This window comes from Onychostruthus taczanowskii, unplaced genomic scaffold (genome assembly GCF_017590055.1).
Source record: "Onychostruthus taczanowskii isolate IOZ18803 unplaced genomic scaffold, ASM1759005v1 scaffold27, whole genome shotgun sequence".
Lineage (NCBI taxonomy): Eukaryota > Metazoa > Chordata > Aves > Passeriformes > Passeridae > Onychostruthus > Onychostruthus taczanowskii.
The window spans coordinates 908,229-930,013 of record NW_024500017.1 but is presented as its reverse complement, the minus strand read 5'-3'; the positions used below and the strand labels follow the sequence as shown (position 1 = coordinate 930,013).

The window sequence follows — 21,785 nt, the reverse complement described above, 5'->3', positions numbered from 1 at the left end:
AACCAATATTGAAATACTAGCGAAACATACAAAAATACCTTGAAATTTGACTCCAAATGGTAACTCTATTTGATTCCAAATGGTTTACTCTATATGGTAAAATTGTGTGTAAATATTTTATTTCTTTATTTTATTACCCATTAAAATACAAATATAGCTTAACAATTTCATTTTTTACAGTTTTCACAGGATACAGCTCTTGATAACAGCTATGTGTGCTTTTTACAGGAGCCTCAGCTCTTGCCTGAATTTTCTATAGAAAGTTTGAAATTTAATTCAAAATGGGAAATAGCAGTGGAGGTCACAAGGAACTTTTCTTGTCTCAATGGCAAAATTAAATTCATTGAGTATGAAAAAAGATTTTATAAAAGCCAAAATGTGACATTAAAAATTAACTGGATTAAAAGCTTGTTTGTTGTCTCAGCAACACCAAGAGAACACTTGAATCCAGACAAATATTATTTTGAAAATAAGCAGAACTATTAAAAACATCAATGATTAATTTTCTGGGAGTTGAAGGAGAAACTATGAAGATAATTCAGCTTCTCTCTTATAATTCCTATTAAAATATGGACAAGAATCTTTGGAAGTGTCAGAAAAAACTTTTGTTTCAAATTTTTATAAACGTAACATCCAGTGTTTTCCTTCAAAAAGAGGCTTTTAAAAACTGAAACAAATATATGATAAGATCATGAGTAAGGAACATGGAACTGCCTTTCAAAAAAAAAATCAGTTAAAAAAAAAAGTCAACAATTTAAAGAAAATGCAGTTTTAATACACAATTTTTAAAGCTTTAAGGGTGTATAATTAATTGAAAGAATTGGAGGTGAGAGCTTCATTTTCTATAAGTAAAACCACCAAATGAAGATACTGTAGAACTTTTGGCAGACAAATAGAACCTAGTAGGAACACACTGGAATATTTATTCCAAAATGTCTAAACCTGGATAATGAACAAGAACTGCTTCAGTTTTTCTTTTTAGGTGTTCCAGTACCTAAATATATCTGACTGCTTCCACCCTTGTACATGCATAGTTCCTAAGCAATTTTCCCCTCCACTGCTTATAGTGTTGGAAATAAATGTTTTCTAGGTACTAGGGTCAGAACTAACCCTAAAATTTCTCTTTTTTTTTCTTTTTTTTTTTTTTTTTTACTGATTACTTGTATTGAAAGGGAAAACACCTGTAATTCAAATGGGCTGTGCAAATCTTTGAACTTAAGTGCATAAAGAAGCTTTGCATTGAGTTTCTCTACTAGAATGACTTAAAAATAAAGATATTTGTGATTCAATAGATGTATTCTGAAAAGTGTTTGTTGCCTTCAATCAGTTGTTCATTTATTTCACAAAAGCAAAGATATATGGAATGTTACTATTTTTAAAAAAAGGGAGACATTCCAAGGTAAGTAAAAGTTAGAGAGTTATCAACAATATTAATTAATAAAGCACAGTCTATAATACTATGCCTGGAATTATAAAGGAGAAAATTGCACTGATAACTTAGATGTGTGGTGGAGGGCACAGAATTTGAAAGTAGAAAATAATTCAACATCAGAAAAATTGTTTTGTTCCATAAGTACTAGAATCTTTTAATGATTAGATGTGTGTGTATGCCTTCTCTACCTTCGTTGTCTGTTTTAGATGTATTTTCATCCTTTTACTGCTGTAATGGTGTGAAAAATAACCTACATTCAGCACCAGGACAGGTGATGTAGTTATTTTTAAAACCATGCATTAATAAACATTTTGTTCTCTCTCTTCCCCCCCATCCTGCACCCCCCGCCCCCCCCTTTCCTATTCTATTCCATGTGTTTGGCTTTGGTTTTGTTTTTTGTCTTGGCTACTGGTGCCTCTTCCTTCTTTTCCTTTCTATTTGGTCAGTTGTTTTTGGCCAGTTTGTGTTTTTCCAGACATCACTCCATGATGTTGTTGAAGTATATGATGGCCCAGCTCTACAGTCATCTCTGTTATCCTCTCTCTCAGGATCTCATTCAGGTATCATTTAATAGAACTCTCATATTATTGTTATTTACTTTTTTTTTTTTTTTTAATGACTCTAGAAAGAAAATGTAGTAAAAAAAAAAAAAAGAGAGAAAAAGCATTGTCATATTTGCTTAAATTCATATCAGGCAAATATATGAAATCCACATTTTGAACTAAACACTTCAAGGTCTTTGCATTGATGAATGAAATGAAGTAAAATCACTTTTTTTTTGCCTTTTTTTTTCTTTTGATATTTAGCTAATATTGTGGGTATTTAGGACTTCTTACTCTGTGCCTTTATGGCTTTATCCAATGAGTAATTTGAAATAGGTAGTACATATTTTAAAGGGAAAGCAAGGCATATTTGTATGCGAAAAGTTTACCAAAGTAAAATTGAATAGATTAACTACATGTTTACATGTTGAGTCTATTTAAAGAGGTAGGGGGCTTGGAATTTTTTTGTTTGTTTCTTGTTTTTTCCATTTTGGTTTAGGTTTTCTGTGTTACTTTTTTTTTGGGGGGTGGGGTGTTGTGGTGTGGGTATTTGTTGTTTTTTTTGTTGTCGTTGGTTTGTTGGTTTTGAGGGGGGTTGTTTGGTTGGTTTTGGTAAAGGAAAAAAGCAACAAATATTCTTAGTAACTAAGATGAGTTTTAACTCCCCTTTCCTGGAATGACATAATACTGTCAACATAAAATATTAAAAGTGCATATATCTTGCAAAGTTTACTGAAGCAAAACAGGGTTTGGAGAGTATTATTTCTAGCTGCAAAGATGTTGACAAGTGTTTTGTTTAGTAAAAAGTAGCTATGATAACTTTGTCTTTTCATTGTTTGAGTAGGTGAATCCCTTCCACTGAGCTCGGGGAACCAGATCACAGTCAGATTTACCTCAGTTGGACCAGTAACAGCTAAAGGATTTCATTTTGTTTATCAAGGTGAGACAAGCTAGAGAATGTGCACATTTATTCTGTTCATCATAGTTTGTAAATCATCAGAGAGAAACAGACTGAGAATGAAGAGGAAACTAAAACTAGCCTTTTAACGATAGAAGATTGTCACTATTTCTACATGTTTTGAAAAATGTTTGAAACTATTCTTTTATCTGTATTTTAAAGCTGAGATCAAATACTTAAGAAACAGAAGAGTGGTTCTAAATTTAAGAAGACAGTTACACAGAACTGCTGTTTCTTTTTGCCAATCTGACTGACAAATGTTTGATCCATCTGGGTGCTCTAACTGGTTTATCTCCCAATTTAAATATGAATAGCTGTAAATGTTATTACCTGTGGGTCTAAAATGCTCTTGCTATTATTAAGGTATTTTTCTTGGTTTACATTATTTGCCTTTTTATGGGTCAAATGGGAAATTTTATATACCAACCCTTGCAACTGCAATTCAGTCTTTCATTACATATAAATCCTCATCTGACAGTCAGAACACACATTTAGAAATCCACATGAATAAATGTAAATATCTGTCACAAAATTTTATTTTGAAACGCTGTATTAGTTGAATATTTCATGGTAGTATTTTTATAAGTGTCATTTTAGAAAGGTTTCCATGTGGATTTTATGCATTACTTCCAATCTTGGCAAGGATATCAGTGCTATGCTCTCCTAAATAGTAACTCAGACATCTAAAGTGGGCAATCTTTATTGTGAAGATTCATTTGGGGATTATGGCAATGTTCTCAGCTGGGAAATAGCTGAAAGTTTCTCCCAGACATTTTAAATATTTGTGATTCAATATCTGTATTCCCTCACCAAATCAAAAATTAAGAATCCACAATTGTTTGTATGTTCACAGCTGTTCCAAGAACAAGTGCAACACAGTGTAGCTCTGTGCCTGAACCAAGATTTGGAAAAAGGATTGGAAATGAATTTGCAGTTGGTTCCCTTGTTCTTTTTGAGTGCAATCCAGGCTATATCCTCCATGGGTCAACAGCAATTAGATGTGATACAGTACCAAATGCATTGGCACAATGGAATGATTCACTCCCAACATGTATTGGTGAGTTCCTAAGGCTTTTTAATATAAATAATTAGTGCTTAAAGTGTAGACTATTCTCCTGTTGAATATGTTTATTCTTTTTCATTGGTATAGTGTTTTATTCTTGCTTACTTTAATTTACTTTCTTTTTTATTCAAGGTTAAGTTTTATTCTCCTTTCTATTCTAACATTTCTACTCTATTGCTGTTCTAACTTGCTGTGAACTTCCACAAGTTTAATGAACATGCTCTGCTGCCATAATTTATGTGATAGCTTCTATTACATTAACATCCCTGGAAGTTCCTGGATATCCCTCTTTAATCAAGAATCAGAAATATTAGTTTGTGCCCTGACTTCTTGCGAGACTAAGATGCTTTTACACTGCAGATCTTTAACAAGATATTGCAAGCTATTAGGAAGAACACTGCTGTATTAAAGATTTAGAAACAGTTGCATTAACATTTTATTAGTTGTCAGGAAAATGCCAGTGGCTTTTCAGATCAGAAAACATACTTTTTCTGGTTCTAGTCACTTTGAGATTAAATTCTCAAAATTAAATTCTTAAAATGAGGTGCATCCATTGATATTTATAAACTGGCTTGGACCAACTGGAAATTAGTAAATGTAATGAAATTCCCCACTTTCCTGATAGGGAACAGATTTTTTTTTTTATAAAAAACATCATAAGCCATTGCAAAAATGGCATTATGATATTGACTCTAACAGAATACATAAACAGAGGTTTAGGTGAGTAGATGAAAAGAAAACAAATAATGTATTTTCATTAGGTTGGTGTTTCATCTGCCATGCTGACCAGCTGATGGTGTCTAGTAGCTTTTTAGTAATTTATAAAATAATCTCCAAAATACCAAAATCCTGATAGAGATCAAAGCTAAGTATCAATGGGGTACTATTAATAAAACATGATTAATCAAGTTTTAAACAAATAATGTTGATTTAGACTGTTTCAGGCATAGCCATAGAACCACAATTTCTATATCAATAAGAAGGTGAAGTATATAGCTGTATTTCATTTAGTTTCGTGGATTACAGTTTAATCAGTAGAATTGTGCTTATTTTCCCCTTGAATTATATTCCCTTTGTTTTTTTCAGCTATAACAACTTGACAAAGTATAGAAGTCATTCTTTTGGACATTGATCACAATATATTATTGCTATTTTAATACATGATTTAGTCTCTGAAGAGAAAGCTATCTGTCTCTAGACAAGCTAAACTGAGGAAGGGTTACAGGCCACCTTCTGTGTGAAAATAAATTTCTGTGTCAATAAAGGTGATAAAATACCTATGAGATGAAAATTGCATTAAACTAAACCAGTTTAATAATTAAAGTGGTAGACGTGACCATATGAAATTGCCTTAATTGTAGTAAATGTTTTAATATTACATATTCAGATAGTAGACATATAATCATTGAATCATAGAATCATTAAGGTCAGAAAAGGCATCCAAGATCATCGAGTTCAACCTTTGATCAAACCTCACTGTGTCACCTACAGCACAGCACAAAGCGCCACTTCCACTCTTTTCTTGGACACTTGAAGGGATGGTGACTCCACCACTTCCCTGGGCAGCACATTTTAATGCTTAACCACCCCACTTGTGAAGAACTGCACCTCATGTCCAATCTGAACCTCTCCTGGCACAGCCTGAGGCAATGTCCTCCTGCCTTACTTGCATGGGAGGAGAGCCCAGCCCCCACTGGCTACAACCTCCTTTCAGATTGTAGAGTGATAAGATCTCCCTAAGCCTTCTTTACTCCAGGCTGAACAGCCCCAGCTCCCTCAGCCACCCTGATGATGTACTCTCTAGAGCCTTTGCCAGCTTTGTTGCCCCTCTCTGGACTTAACTGCAGCACCTCAATGTCTTTCTTGTAGTGTGGGGCCCAAAAATTAACGTAACATTCAAGGTGCAGCCTGGCATCGACCATTCTGTCTGGTCTTCCTTTTATGAGTAATTGCTTAACACTTTAAGTGGCACTAGCTTTTAATTTATCCATGTAGTTCCAAACAGATTCTATTAATTTTATGCCATGCAACATGTAGCTACAATATTTATTATTAAGATAAGTTGCATTCTATCTATTTTCTAAATCCTCATATTCGCAGCTCCTGAAGTCCCTTCAGAATTTAGTGATGTTGCGTAGAAGTGATACATTAGCTTTTAATGGACTTGATAAACTATGTCATCAATCGTTTCCTTCAAAAATACCAACAGAATATTCGTATGCAGATTAAGATGGAATATTATTTGTCTCTTAGTGCCTCTCATAATATAGACAAGATGCATTCAAGTTGAACATTGAAAGAGAAACTTGATGCTACTTAATGTGTCTGTCCTGTTTCATGCATAACACTTTTATTAATCTGTGAACAGATATGATGAATGTAGTCTTGCAAGGATCTTGTAAATTCTTTACTGATACAATACATGCAGAGACTGTGATGGAATAACTCACACAAGCACAGAACAGTCAAGGAGTTGAGACTGGTGTTATTAATTATTTAGAGAAGCAATATTAGAAAGAATGAATGAAAGAATATTAGAAAGAAAGTAAGAAAGAAGAATGTTACTTTTATTTGTGACACTTTTTAACTTTTATAGTAATACAATACATACCTTTTCATGCTTCAGTCTAAGCCATAAAAAATGCTTTATTTTTGTAAGATTACCAGGAGACAATAGAATTGATTTCACACTGTAAAGGTCGAATAAACAAGGGGAATATTAGCATGATTCTGTCATGTAGGAAACTGACATAATTCTAATTTTCTTCTACTCCTTTTTTGGTCATTTAAAAGAAGAGTTTTGAGATACAAAATTTTATTTTCCTGAGGCATATATGTATTTGTTAATGTAGCATCAATTTAAAATGCTTTCACCCATAGTATAAGCTTTTATAATAAGTCTTTTCACTTCTGAAGCTTCATACTTCTTTTCTTCCCTTATGCATTTCCTTTCAGTGCCCTGTGGTGGTATTTTAACAAAGCGCAAAGGGACCATTTTATCTCCTGGTTATCCTGAGCCTTATGACAACAATCTGAATTGTGTGTGGAAGATCACAGTACCAGAGGGAGCTGGGATTCAAGTAAGTTTACTTGCTATTTGCTTGCTATCATCATATTTAGAACTGTTTTTCCTGATGCAAAAGATGAAAAGATTATTTATCTGTACAATTTTTCTATCTCATTAATGATTCTGAAAATTGACATTATTGCACATATTTTTAATTATGCAGTGATTGAAAGTTATAAGATTTAAAATAATCTTAAAAGATGGACTTTTACTTGGAAGAATATCATCATAACTTCCAAACATATTTTGATAGATCAGTGACTCCTTATAACCCAAGGGAAATAAAGAACCTTCCTAGGAATTCTTTTTTGCTCTCCACAAATTTATGTATCTCCTTTAACACAGAGAAATTAAGTGAGTTGCTTTCAAGGACAAGTTATATATGTTTTCCCAGAAACTCTGCTATTTACTCTATATTTATGGAAGTTCACAGTGATGTAAAGATGCTTCATTATGTTTCAACATGAGATGGGAATTTATTCTTTTAAATAGTTTCAGAGTTATTGCTTACTTACATAGATTAAGAACCTCATAGAACACACAGTAGGAAAGTATCCTTGAGCTTAGTCATGCATGTCTCTAGAGTTCACTAAAGAAACTGACAGAAATCTGGTTATTGCACAGGCAGTTGAATTCAGTAAATTAGAACTTCTAAGCATCATCTGAACAAATTGCTAGCAAAATGCACATCAAGAAATCATTATATCAAGTTTTCTAGGTCTATCCTAGTTAAAAATATAACTGCTGTAGAAAATTAATAAAGAGCTCAGTTCATGTAGGTAAAGACTTAATAAAGAAAATCAGAAAAAATCTTGGCAGTGCTTTAAAGCTTTTTAATAAATTTCATTACAGAGCTTTCAGTAATATTTAATAGCCTAAATCAGCTTTGAGATTGATTTTGAGGAACACTACTTGATTTAAAAAGTTGACTAGGACAGCTGACAGTTAGGATACTTTGCTCTGTGCATTTCTTATACTAGGAAGATAGTTCAGACGATTTAAATTAGGCAGTAACTGTCCTCCTGACTTAAGCTATCAGTGTTGCTTTTTGAAAGTGCTTATCTCTTATCACAGGTTGCATTTTTCAGAATCATTAATAAGGTGATTAAATTACTAACTTTAATTTCAATTTAGGTGTTTAATCTTTGTGATACTCTTTTGCCCCAGAGTTGTAATAAACAAAAAGATTTTACTGTCTCCAAATATCTGAAACATGCTAACTGTGGGGGCCTCTTCATGCACGTAAGAAAAAGAAATCTGTTGGCTATAGTGTCTGACCAATTCCTACAAAAATAAGTACAGTATTTGAGGCCCCCATCCAACAAATAAGTAGCCAAACTGAACATTTATTTTATGGAGAACAAGGTCCAAGTCCATATATTTCACACAGAAAAATGACTTCAATGCTTGGTTTTACTGGAACTGGTGTTTATTTCTTCTGCTGAAACTATTCCATTCTGGGGAAAAAGAAAATTGAGGCAAAAGAAGCATTATTCTCTAACTTAATGACTAAGGCACCTGTTTTTGACGGTGGTTGGGGTTTCATCATGCCTCTATCTTTTTTAAAACTTTTCAGTAAACAGTTAAAACAAACAAAAAGCTAACACCATAAACTGTCCCCTACTAATCAGAAACAAGAATCTGACATTTCTCTACTTTGTAAGGTGTGATTTCACTATATGAGAACAGGTATAGCCTCCCTCTTGCAGTTTATCTCCTTACCACTTTGCATCTCTAAAAAATGCGAGAGTTGGTGGGTGCTGGTGGCTAAGGGAAGAGAGTTCATGGGAACACATCTCCATATGAGTGGGAGAATGTTTTCACCTATGGAAGAAAGGAAGTGATTGTTCTGCCTTTTGTTTGTAGCATGCTAGTGACTGCTCCTTCTCAGGAGATGAGTTGGTGATGAAGGTAATCAAACACAGCAGTTTGCTTTTACCTGGAGGCAGAATTTAAAATGGCAAAATAGATGAAGCATTATGCATCCTTGTGGGACTAGTTTAGTTCAGGAGAAAAAAGAGAGAAAAAACCTGCATGTATTGAAAATACCATGTTTCATCTTCTCCTCAATGTCCTCCAAACAAGAGAATCATATTCTATACCCATCTGATTTTCATGGCTGTGTGACTCTTGACAGAGGTAATATGTGGTTGTCACTAAGGGTTACAGGATTTATTGTTTGAATTGGCAATCAAATGAAAAAGAGTTGCCGTTTTATTCACTTAATGATGATTTTCCATTCTCTTTGACAAGGGGAGCAAGACAACTTTTCATGGCTGAGAGCAACAGAGGCTACAATTTAGAGTCATCTTTGAGCTTGAGTAAAGAGGGGAAGAAGTTTATGTTCTTTGCCTCACATTTTTCTTCATAGGTGCAAGTGGTGAGTTTTGCCACAGAACACAACTGGGATTCCTTAGACTTTTATGATGGTGCTGACAACAATGCTCCAAGGCTTGGAAGTTATTCAGGTGAGTGAGAAGATTTTACAATAAACGGTTCACACATTCAACTCTTTACAGTAAACACACAGCTCTTTCTATATGTGTAAGCATGCTTGTGCATGGTATGTGTGTTTGTTTCTCCTATAATTAGCAACAGGTAGTATTAGTTCTGTTTTAATCAGTCATCACTTACCAGACTTTCATAAACCTGTATATTTTAAAATGTTAGAAATGAAATAACACTCAGAGGTTTCCAAACTAGACCTCTCTTAATCCAATTCTTTTCTCACACTTGTAGCAGGGTCTAGAAGTACAGACCTCAAAAATAGGTATCTCTTGACATTGTACATGAAAAAAGGATGCATTCTTTATCCTTATTTTAGACAAAGAAGATACTTCTTTTTGCCTTACTTTTTCTTGTTTTCTTTCATTTTCTTTCATTATACCAAATACATGTGTATGCTAAGAGATCAGAAGCAATCATAATGTCTTGACTTGTGCTGAAACACAAATAAGTAGTCCATCACATTTCTAAGAACAGTCCAGCAACACATTTTCAAAGCTGCTTGATATATACAACTGTTATGTTTAGAATTATTCTGGTCACAGGATTTGCTCTTGCTTTTAAAAAGACCCTAGTGAATATTTCTCCTTTTCTGGGTAAAAGCAAGTAATATAAATTTATGTTAGCCTTTCCTTGTCTATTGTTCATGTCTCTGATATTGTGGTGCACTGAAAATGTAATAAAACTTTATAGGGACAGCATCCCTGGCAATGTCCCAGCATCCTGGGACAGTATCCCATGGATAGCATCCATGATGACAGAATATTATGGAATTGTTTATGTTACCTATCTCCTCTCCCCTGCCCCCTCTTTCTCTTTGTCTCTCCTTAACTCTGTTTATACACACACACAGACATCACACCCTTATGTCTGCATTTGTGTCACTTCCTGTGTGTTTCAATAATATTTTGAATTCTCTTTTCAGGAACAACCATACCTCCACTTCTAAACAGCACATCAAATAATTTGTACCTCAATTTTCAGTCTGATATCAGTGTTTCAGCTGCTGGATTTCACCTTGAGTATACAGGTAATTCAGAAATGTTCAATTAATAAAGAGCACTTGCTGGTTCCAGACATCAGTTCTACCTAAACTGTAGAGGAATATTTAGTCCTATCACACATAATGAGCTACATACTGTAACTTCAAAGTCATTAGTAAAATCCTCATTTAAATCCAAGTAAGCAAATTCAGGCCTGAAAGCTGTACTATAAGGAGTGTACTATAAGAACAATTTAGTTTGTCTTGCTTTCATCCTTAAATTAGTTTTGCTCTCTGAAAATCTTTCTGAACCTACAGCAGACAGAAATAAATGCAGATATGCTCATGCAGTCATCCTAATCCATTGTGTCCAGTGCAGCCCTGGTCTGTTCCCACCGATGCCACCCCTGCAGCTCCACACCCCAGCACTCCTTGCCAAAATCTACAAATTATGCTCAATACAATAACATATGTACTATACAGTATGTATGTGTAGGATACAAATACTAGTCACCCTTGGCAAAGAGGAAAGAAGGAATAATCTGAAAATAGCAGTTGTGTGTCTTAACTGAGAAACGCCTGCAGGTTGGTGAGAGCACTGAATTATTTCAAATGTTTTTTATTATTGCTGAGTACACCACCAGTGGCAAAGGCTGTAGTTATAAACATGCTTTCTGTCTGAATGGCTTTGTCTCAGATGACTGACAGGAATTCTGGCAATCACCAGCTGTGTGGTTCCCTCTGCTTGTATTGGTTCTGGTGTCTGATCTGCATAATTGTGTCGCAGTTATTTCTTGTCAGTTTTACCATATGCAAATCCCATGCTCTGGTTGTCTGATTAGCCAGTTGGAGAACACAGACTTGCAAAATTACTGCCTGATCGCTTGTCTATAACTAAACATTAATTATAGGTAGAATTATCCTGCCATTTCCTTGAAATGTATAGTCTCTCAGCTGCTTACAACTTCAGATTAGAAAAAACATCAGGAAGTTATGAAAATGAAATAAAATTAGACTGAATCCAGTGAAAGTTAAAATGCACCTTTGTATTCCCACATATCCAAATAATATGTGTAATATACTGCCCATGTACAACTTCCACTTTTAAAAAAAGAAAATATTAACAGTACACTATTTAAAGCATTGATCCATGTCAAGAACAATAACCAAATATGTGTGTATGGATTTATACAGGGATGTATGTGTGAATCTGAACAAAAAGAATGTTTTTGGTGTGAGTGTATAAACCCAAAGTATATGTTAAAAATTTATGATTCAGGAAATAATACCGATGTCTCTCAGTAGATATCCAATTAACCTGTGGCTCAGTGAAAAATGCTGCTTTGCAAGATAAATGATTAACATACTTTTCTTGTGTAAGTGATAAAGATATGTGATTAAAACATCATTCAGTCTCTTGTAATTTAATCCAGACAGCAACTAAGCACCATTCACTTCCCTCCCCCTGCTCCCCAGTAGGATGGGGAACAGATTTAGAAAAAAGTCAGATTTGTGGGTTGGGATAAAAGCAGTGTAATAGAACAGAAAAGGAAGGGAAAATAATAATGATATGCAAATAAAACAAATAATAATAATGAAACAAAATATACAAAACAGATGACGCACAATGCACCCACTGACTGATACCCAGCCAGTTCACAAGCAGCAGTCCCCAGCCAGTTTTTCCCTTAGTTTATGTGCTGAGCATGGGGTCATATGGTATGGAATTTGTTCAGTTGGGGTCAGCTGTCCTGAAACCTTATAGTTAGTTGCTTAGTGTGGATTTCAAGTCCTAGGCACCAGCTGTTTCACTCCTTGAATCCATGACTCTTATTCCTCTGCTATTCTCCAAGAAAGACATAGTCTCTATTAAAAAAAGAGTGTGAAAGTTTTATGATTTTTTTTTCCATCTGTTGTTCAATTGTTTTTCAAGAAGAGACTATGGAAAATTCTGCATTAAGCTGAATCACGAATTTGGTATGGGAGATTAAGCTAAGGGACAACACTTCATCATCATTGCTAGGAAGAAAGATAACAGAAACTGTGCCTTGTGTATATTTTGTTTTTTTGTCTCTTGCATTTTCTACAACAAATAGAATGTTTGCTTGCAATTCCAGAACTCACAAAACTGCTGTATTTATGAAGAAATTTCTCCAGAATGGAGATGCAGAGTTGCTCTCTTCAATTGTCCTGGTCATATCTGACTCTCAGACAGCTCTGACTCTCAGAGCAGTTCCTGCTCTAAAAGTTGTGATTTTGTTTATAAAGATAGTTAGTAAATGGAAAGTAATGGCCAAATTTTAATGTCAGTGTTTCATAAATTTATTTCATTTCATTGGAGCACATGCTGGCCAAGGACATCATGAGTAGTCAGCTAAATTAAAGTCTTGGTCTTTGAAATATTAGAGCATGGTTCTCATGCAGAATCACATCAGAGTTGAAGATTTATATTAAGCATTTTTCAAGTGAACTTGCCATAAAGATTGGTTTTGTCCAATTTGTAGGGCATCTTCCAAGTGTATTTCACCTATTCTAGGAGGCACAAGTCTGAAGGGAGAGAATGCCCCATTTGCTAAAACAATTACTTTTTTTTCACTTCAGCAACAGATTTCTCTAAGAAGGTTTCATTCTGTTTCATTTCCAATATCTCTTTTCATCCCTCATGAATTGTTTTTTGCCCTGTCTGCTAGGGATTATCTTTTGAGCTTCTAAAAAATCCAAATGTAAACATAAAAGTAAAAGGAAACAAAAGGAACTTTATTTGTTGAAGAAATATTTTAACACAAGTAAATGATACTTTGACATCAAGAATTGAGTGTTCGTGTTCTGAAACTGAATAGTGTTCTTATCTATAATATTTTTTGTATCCCATTTTTACTTCTCTGTTGAATTCTTAAATTGTTATTTTATCCATAAAATTCATTTTCTGTATTCCATTGGACATCTTAAATACAAAAATATATTGCATTAAAAATACGTTATGTCACCTGAACTTTTCCAACAAAAAACGCCACAAAATGGTTTGTTAAACACTTTCATGTTTACATGTTTTTACACCACTATAAAAATGTTGATTTATTGCTCATTTTCTCTAACTGAAGTTTTGTATTATTGAAAATTTCAATAATACAAAACTTCAGTTTGTATTATTATCAGGAGCTGCTGGAGAAGGGCAAGACAGCATCAAATAACTTCTTTTTCTTTATACACAATTCTTCTTATCTGAAAAGTAGAAGATACTGAAAGTGTGTTTTCAATGAATGCCTATGTTAAAATCTCTTTTTATTATCATTGGCTATGAAAGTTCAATAATTTAACACATTTTACTGTGGGAGTAGTATAAGATAGTTCAAGAAAGTAGTCATGCACCACAAATAAATCAATAATGAATGGACTGCAGTTTATTAATATATTTAGGAGTACAGTTATGACCTGAATACATATCATGACACTCCTATGACGCAAGTTCGAAGATGTTAAAATTTGTTTCAGTTTCTTGAAAGGTATTGTAGGCCTTCAGACTGTATTTTTTCCCAACATTATTTTGTTAATTGAAGTGAGATACAATAGGATGCATACATGTGAATGCGTTTTGGGCTGCAAAGGTAGCATGAGAAAGACATTTACATGAAGTCATTTGCCTTTGCATGGCCTGACTATTCACCTATAATTAGGTGTAATTAGGTTACACATTTCAACTGAAGGTTCAGTTATTGGAAGCTACAACTTGCTAATTTTTAGTTTAACTGTTCAAAACAGCCCATAAGCAATCATCTCTGTAAGCCAAGCACACTTGTTGTTTTGCATTTCTTCTATGTACATTAGCTGGATCACACTCTAGATGTCTGAAGTGTAAAAAGTAGATCTAGGTCCATCAGTCACTTTCAAAACTGGTTCTTTGCTTTTCTCTAGTTTGAGAACAGAAAATAGAATTTGAAAACTCAAAATTTTCGCTAGCTTTCATCTTTCATATTGTATAAAAATGCACTCTTTTAAGGTGGTGGATTGTACTTAGTGAGAATCTTACATAAAGTGATCAGTTACTTTAGTAAGTTTTAAAACATGCAGATTTTGATGGTGTTCTGAGGTAGTAGGTGGCCATAATTGAATCCCACATTGTTTCTCTATAATGAATGAAGGAGTTGAGTCAGACTTGTGGAGGATGGAATGCTGGAGAGCACTTTTACTTTGCACTGTTCCTCCAGTATTTTGCAGTTGGTGTAGTGTTGGCCAGCCTCCCCTAGAACACATGCTGGTAAAGCATAGCGAAGGTCTTGCCAGTCTGAATGATGAAGGCTGTAATTATGAGTGAGACTGGAGGTAGAAATGAATAAATCTGTGCCAGGAGGTAGTGGAATTTTAGAACTGAGAGTGCAGGTCAGGAAGTGTTTGCTGCCACACTGATCCTTTTCCTTTACTCAGGAAAGAAAACTTTTTCTCCTTATACACAGTTGTTGGGAAATAATATGCTACTTGTTCACAGACAACTGCTGATTCCCCAGAGCACCCTAAAGCTTATCAACACAGTGTGCCTATGTACACTGTACACAGTCCTATGCGAATCTAAAAACCAATTTTATGTTCATTAGAATGACTAAACTTCTCAATTTCTCTCAGCTATAGGTTTGGACTCTTGTCCTGAGCCACAGACCCCAAGTAATGGGATCAAAATTGGAGACAGATACATGGTTGGAGACGTGGTGTCTTTCCAGTGTGACCAGGGTTATTCTCTGCAGGTAAGCCAAGTTTCCTATTTCAAATGGTGCCTTTCAGTTCTTTAACATGGTTATGTTTGGGTCTGTCAGTGTAAAATGAATGCTGAACTCTTCAGGAATTGTGTACACATGATAAGTTTACAGGACTGTTTGTTTGCTTTTCTACCAGATAGTGAATTAGAAACTATCCAAATATTCCATCAGAAGTGTATGGGTTGGTGTTTTCTCTGCATTAGTGATTTTAGGTTGTTATCTATTACTGATATTATCTTTGATAGTTATAGCTGAACCATTATGGCAAAATTAAGTTAAAATCACTTGATGAACAATTAACAGTATTTGTCTATGCATAGGAGGAAAACATTGCTTCAGTTAAACCTGTAGTTTCCAGACCCTTGGTTTATACTGAAACAAGCATGGGATTCAGCTGGATTCTGTAATACTGTAAGAAATAATAATGGCATAGACACCATCATGTAGTGAAGTAACAGTCACAGTCTTCTCTGCTGTATTGAAGACATGATACAATTCACAGTGTACAATGTAGATACATTTTTGGTTTTGTGTATTTTGATAATGTTTTGATAATGTTTTAAATTGTACATTCGTTTTGTTGAAATACTAATGTGCTGTATACTGTATATTTTTTATATGGATTAACAAATATTGTGTCATTTTAGGGACATTCACATATCACTTGTATGCCTGGACCAGTAAGAAGATGGAATTATCCTATTCCAATATGTTTAGGTATGTTCAGCTTACGTAATTTTTCTTAAATATGCCAGAATGAGAAAACCAGAAAACTCAAAAATAATAGACAAATGTAGTGGAAAGAATTAGGAGAACTGGAAGAATTTAATTAAATGTGAAAATGGTCAAATTAAGTTAGAGATTTTCAAAGGCTGCTGCACACAAATATTGGTAAATCTTATCTGAAATGTCCAAGCAGTAAAAGGACAACACATTGTCCCTTTCAACCCAAACTATTCTATGATATGATTCTATGTGTTCTAGTCAGATATATCATCAGTTCATTATCAGGAAGGACACCTCCAGAGACCCTTGCAACACAAGTTATTTGTTTAGGATTCATTTCCCCAGAACAGTAATGGCAATTGTTGAAGATACTAAAATAGGAGTAACATTACATTTTCATCTCTAATGAGTTCAACATAAGCATGTCTACCCAATTTCAGAAGATACAGTATTTTTCAAGTTAAATTATACATATGTCCATAATATTATTGGGAAAAGCACTGAAAACCTGTCAGAAACCAAAATGCAACCTGGAAGTGTGTTTAAATATACTCTTTTTATATGATGAATAAATGTGAGGAATGTAAAACTCTTTCTAGTTGTAATCTCTTTCATTGCATAGGAATGCCTTTTTGTTTGGGTTCTCTAACACTAAAAGTTATCAGGATTTATAATCTTGAATGCATGGAAAGCAGGATGCTGTAGATCTCATTACAGATTTTTTTTGCTTTGCTTTTCTTCAAGACAGCTAATATATATCCTCTTGAGATGCCTCACATAATCCTGTTCTTAATCCTGTGGGGTGTTAAAAACCTCCTGTGAGGTATTGAGCTCCCTCAGCTTATAATTTATAAATATTCAAAAAGGTTGAGATATTTGTAAGAATTTTTTCAGGAGCTAGTCTTCAGTTTTTGTCATTATGCATTAACATATGGTTAGGAAGTCTGATATTATAATTGCACTGTTCTTGGTAAATTCTGAAGATAAAGATTCTGTGCTGAAATTTTAGAGATTTTTTCATATATTTTCCTCTTTTTTCATATATTTTTCCTTTTTTTTTTTTTTGCAAGTAATGATTTTTACTTGTGTTTCAAATGCTGTAGCAAATTTTATTTGGACAACACTTCTAAACAAAATTCTGTTTATCAAAATTACCACCTTTAAAGGTAATATGGATGTCTAAGTAATTGTATTTACTATTGCCATGCCTGAAAACAAAAATATGGATTTACCTTTAAAGGTAATATGGATGTCTAAGTAATTGTATTTACTATTGCCATGCCTGAAAACAAAAATATGGATTTACCTTTAAAGGTAATATGGATGTCTAAGTAATTGTATTTACTATTGCCATGCCTGAAAACAAAAATAAAATTAAGATATGATTTTAGCTTTATTTCTGGAAGTGTGTGTATGTTTCCTTTTCTAAGTTTGTTTATTTTATCTCATTTTTAGAACAAAAGGATAAAATTGTAAAAGGCCTCTTGAATAGCTTTTAGTACAGAGTCTTTTTATAATACATTATATTATTCAGATGCTCCTTTATGAACATGCACAATTATCTCAGCACTGCTTTAAGCTGGTGTGTGCTGCTTGGCTGTCACAAAGACAGTTCTAGTAGACAAATTGCAGAGTAAGCATTAGGGAAATGATGCTGGTGGAAGCACAAATCTGATGAGGAGCAGCTGGGGGAGCTGAGGTTGTTTAGCCTGGAGAAAAGGAGGTTCATGGAGACCTTATCAGTCTCTACAGCTCCCTGAAAGGAGACTGTAGCCATGTGGGATTGGTCTCTTCTCCCAGGCAGCCACTGACAGGATGAGAGTGCAGAGCCTCAAGATGTGCCTGGGAGGTTCAGGCTGGACATCAGGAAGAATCTCTTTATGGGAAGGGTGGTCAGGAATTTCAGATCATTTCTTCACAGAATGGGCTGGCCAGGTATATGGTGGATTCACCATCCCTGTGGGTCTTCAGGAAATGGCTGGATGTGCAATTTAGTGCTATAGTGTAATGGGCAAGGTGATCAGTCAGAGGTTGGACTCGGTAATATTGGAGGTCTTTTCCGACCTAAATGATTCTTCGGTTCTGTAATCTGATCTATTTTGGGTGCATGCATCCCCCAAGATAAAATCTACTCAATTCAGAGCTGATACAAAGTTGCAAGCTACCTACTTGTAAATTAATTAATTAATTGATTTCTAACAGATATTTAGTGGTAAATACATGTTTGTGTATTTGTCTAAATGTAACCCTAGGTATTATTATGTTATTAATGCTCTAAGGATCTTCAATGTTATGGACTAATTTTTTACTCATTTCACTCGTCTGAAAAATATTTTTGTTTTTGTTTTTTGTTTTAGCACAATGTGGTGGTGGCATGTCAGACTTCAGTGGAGTGATTCTCAGTCCAGGGTTTCCTGGCAACTATCCTAGCAGTCTGGATTGCACATGGACAATAAAACTGCCTATTGGGTTTGGTATGTGTTGTTTTATGGATTTAAAATTGCCTTTTTATGGGTGCAAAACACTGAACATAGATTTTAAAATACTGTTACTCTTTATGCCAGCAAAAAAACCAAAAGTAATTATAATTCATTTGGAAAATTTAACAAAATCTTAAAAGAAAGATTTAAAATAGAAAAGCTACAAGGTTCTTGGTTTTTCATTTAGTATTTGCCAAAATTTTCTGATAAAGACAAAATTGTTTAATTACAATTCAGCACAATTTTCTAACTTTACAGGATTGATTTCTCTTTTATGAAATCATAAACTTAACAAAAAAATACCTATCATGAATATTTCCCACCAAGTCGATTTAGAAGTTAAAGCTACATTTTAATTAATTATTTTATCATTAAGCTTCTTTGCGTATCCTAGGTGAAAGTAATAGCAGCAGAGAAATGTAGAAACTTCCCACTTAAAGCTGTCAAACTTCCCACTCAAAATAGAATTGTCAGAAACACTGCATCAAGCCCACGACTGGTGGAACTGTCTCACAGGGGCTGCTACTCACCTAATAATCCCCAGCCTGTAATAGATAAGGATGTTGTACTCCAGATGTAGAATTTGCACCACTCCCTGTGCAAACCTTTAAGAAGCATTTATTTACTCAGTCCTTAAGCTTTTTAGTGTTCTTCAGACAAAAATTGTGTCATTTAATATATCATCCATAACCCCTAGTATAGTATCCTCCACACATTTGTTGAGGATGCAGTCTCATTTTCCAAGTCTCTTCTGGTGACATAAACCAGTGTAAACTTCCATAGCAACCCACAGATTGTGCTTGTTACTGGCTGCCAACCATTGAACGGCTGATTACCACCCTTGGAGCCTCAAAGTTATGTTAATTTTTAACTGACTTCCTTTCCATTCATCAGGCTCATGTATGTTCAGCTTTCAGATGAGAATGTTATAGACCGAGTCAAAAACCATAGCAGGGTGAAAGTATATTATATATACTTTTCTCCCTTTGTCAATTTAATAATAGAAGGATATCATGGTGGATTAACTGTTACTTTCTGTTATAAAATCCATGATGAGTGCTCCTTTTTGTCTCTTATATGTTTGGAAATTGCCTCCAAAAAAACAAGTTCCATAAATTTTCCAAGGACTGCAGCAAACCTGTAGTTGCCATTTCCCAGGTCCTTTTTGTTGTCTTAAAGGTGAACATATATTCAGACTTTTTCAAGTCATTAGAGCTTCTCTTATTTCACTATAGTTTTGTATAGGTACTGTCAGCATTTTAATTATATTGGCTAACACCTTGAGCAGCTTTGGGTTGATCCTACGCATATTTTATTGTGAAGTCTTTATTTGAAGCTAGCCAGTAGAGTTGTCTTATCTAATTTTTTAACATGTGGCACTTTTTGAGGAGCATGTGCACTTGAATTTTTTCTTCTTATGCTAGTTGAATGGTGTGCTGGTTTTCTTAGACAGGCCTTGTGGTTTTCTATTTTGTACTTGCCATCTTCTGCCATATCCTTTAATTGACAATACAGAATTTCTGGGTCTTCCAGAGTGAGTGGGACATCCCAAATAGCATTCTCTTCTGCATAGGTTCAGTTTCTTTCCCTCTGCTTTTTAAAATCAGTTCTGTGGGCTTTTTGATTAGAAATCCCATGAGCCTAGTTCACTTAGGATTTATGTAAAAGCCAATTGTTCTGCATGGATTGTTTATATTGAAAAACATTAAATGTTCTGTAATACTGACTTAACCAAATCTATCTGGGGGAAATACATTATATTAAAGTGGAGATTTCTATATAGAACAATTTGTTTGTTTGTATTTTGTTCAAGCACACAAGATTACAGTCTATAATTGATTTTTTTTTTTGTCTTAGCATTTTATAGAAATAACATTGACCCTTTAACTCTGCCACTACCTGAATTTTTAGATAGCCTGATGGGACAATTTGTAGTAATTCATTATGAGTCATAGTACTGTCTAGAATCACAAATAGATTTCTGCTTGTTAAGTTATAAAAAAAAAATTATAGCAGTAGTAGGTGCATTATTTCTGAATCAAATTCACAGAAGAAATTAATATTCAGAGCTATAAGGGAACAGGATATTTTGACAGATGATTCCAAAGATATTTGCTAATAGAGATAATAAAAATCTGAAATATTGCTTAAATTTCAAATTTACTAAAATGCTATGTTCAACTGCATCCAGAACCTGCTGTCTTTTTATGCCAAATACCTTGCCATCTGCCTCTTCCCTCACTTTACTGCTGTCCTGTCTCTCTTCCCATACTGACTCATTACTCCATTTTCTTTGCTTGCATTCTGCCAGACTTATGTGTCCAATAATTCTAACTTAACTCTTCAGACTGCTACTTACACTCTACATTGTTAACATACCGTTTAGTTTGACTTCCATTAAGCAAGTGATTCAGCTACTGGTGTTTTGGAAACAGTTTCTTGGATAAGTAAGTTTAACCACCAAAATCAATAGTTCTGAACTGCTTTGTACCAACTGAAGTTTATTCACTGGATTTATGAACTGTTTTCCAGTTCATGTATAGGAAAATTAAATGATTCATTCTCTAGCAGAAAACTAAAGCTGCTCAGATTGAAACATGCTTGATATTTTTTACCTTTTTAAAGTGGGATATGTTTGAAACTGAATTGAATATTAAAATAAAATTTAATTGTAAAAAAAGAAAATTATTACTTTTGAAGAAGTGATGGCTAAAACTGGTTTTTGTGATGCTGTGACTTTGATCTAGTGGAGACACATCCAACTCTTCTGTGTGGTAAATAGAAACTCAAAAACACCATCATGGTAACCTCCTATAGACTTTCACTTGTTTAACTCTTTTTAGAAATACTTTCTCCCAATTATAAGTTACAGATCATAAGCTTCTCCACTGTATATTAGCTAATGGTGCAATGTTTTTACCAAGGACACTGTGTTTATTGACATATATAAATATATTAACTACTTTTTCAAGCAGGATATGCAAACTGCAAAAGGACATAGAAAAAAAAATCACTCCAACAAGCTGAAGTCTCAGAAAATAGTGGAAGGTGCTACTGGAAGAGCAAGAGATGAATACTTTTGAAGATTTATATGGTTCAGAAACTCAAAGAAAAAGACAGTGCAATACTGAGAGCAGGATGATTTGCAAAAATATATTTCTACTTTTTGTAACAAAAAGTTGGTGAAAGAGGAAAAAACTGACAGCAAGGTCACATGAGTTGGCAATTATTAATGATAGCTTAACCTTTGGAAAAATGTATGGTTCAAAGGATCGAATGAAA

General features: G+C 34.2%; 1 protein-coding gene across 3 annotated transcripts in view; it reads left to right on the top strand.

Annotated features, from left to right (window-relative positions):
* Positions 1-21,785, top strand: part of CSMD3 (CUB and Sushi multiple domains 3) — a 577,908-nt gene that overhangs the window by 462,598 nt on the left and 93,525 nt on the right. For 2 of the 3 annotated variants that reach the window (XM_041407557.1, XM_041407556.1), the window contains 9 exons: positions 1,879-1,992; positions 2,819-2,914; positions 3,786-3,989; positions 6,951-7,075; positions 9,434-9,530; positions 10,493-10,597; positions 15,167-15,285; positions 15,945-16,014; positions 18,381-18,497. In XM_041407557.1, coding sequence (XP_041263491.1) covers positions 1,879-1,992; positions 2,819-2,914; positions 3,786-3,989; positions 6,951-7,075; positions 9,434-9,530; positions 10,493-10,597; positions 15,167-15,285; positions 15,945-16,014; positions 18,381-18,497 — 1,047 coding nt within the window. The remainder of the gene's footprint in view (positions 1-1,878; positions 1,993-2,818; positions 2,915-3,785; positions 3,990-6,950; positions 7,076-9,433; positions 9,531-10,492; positions 10,598-15,166; positions 15,286-15,944; positions 16,015-18,380; positions 18,498-21,785) is intronic. The other variant, XM_041407558.1, reaches the window with a different exon arrangement.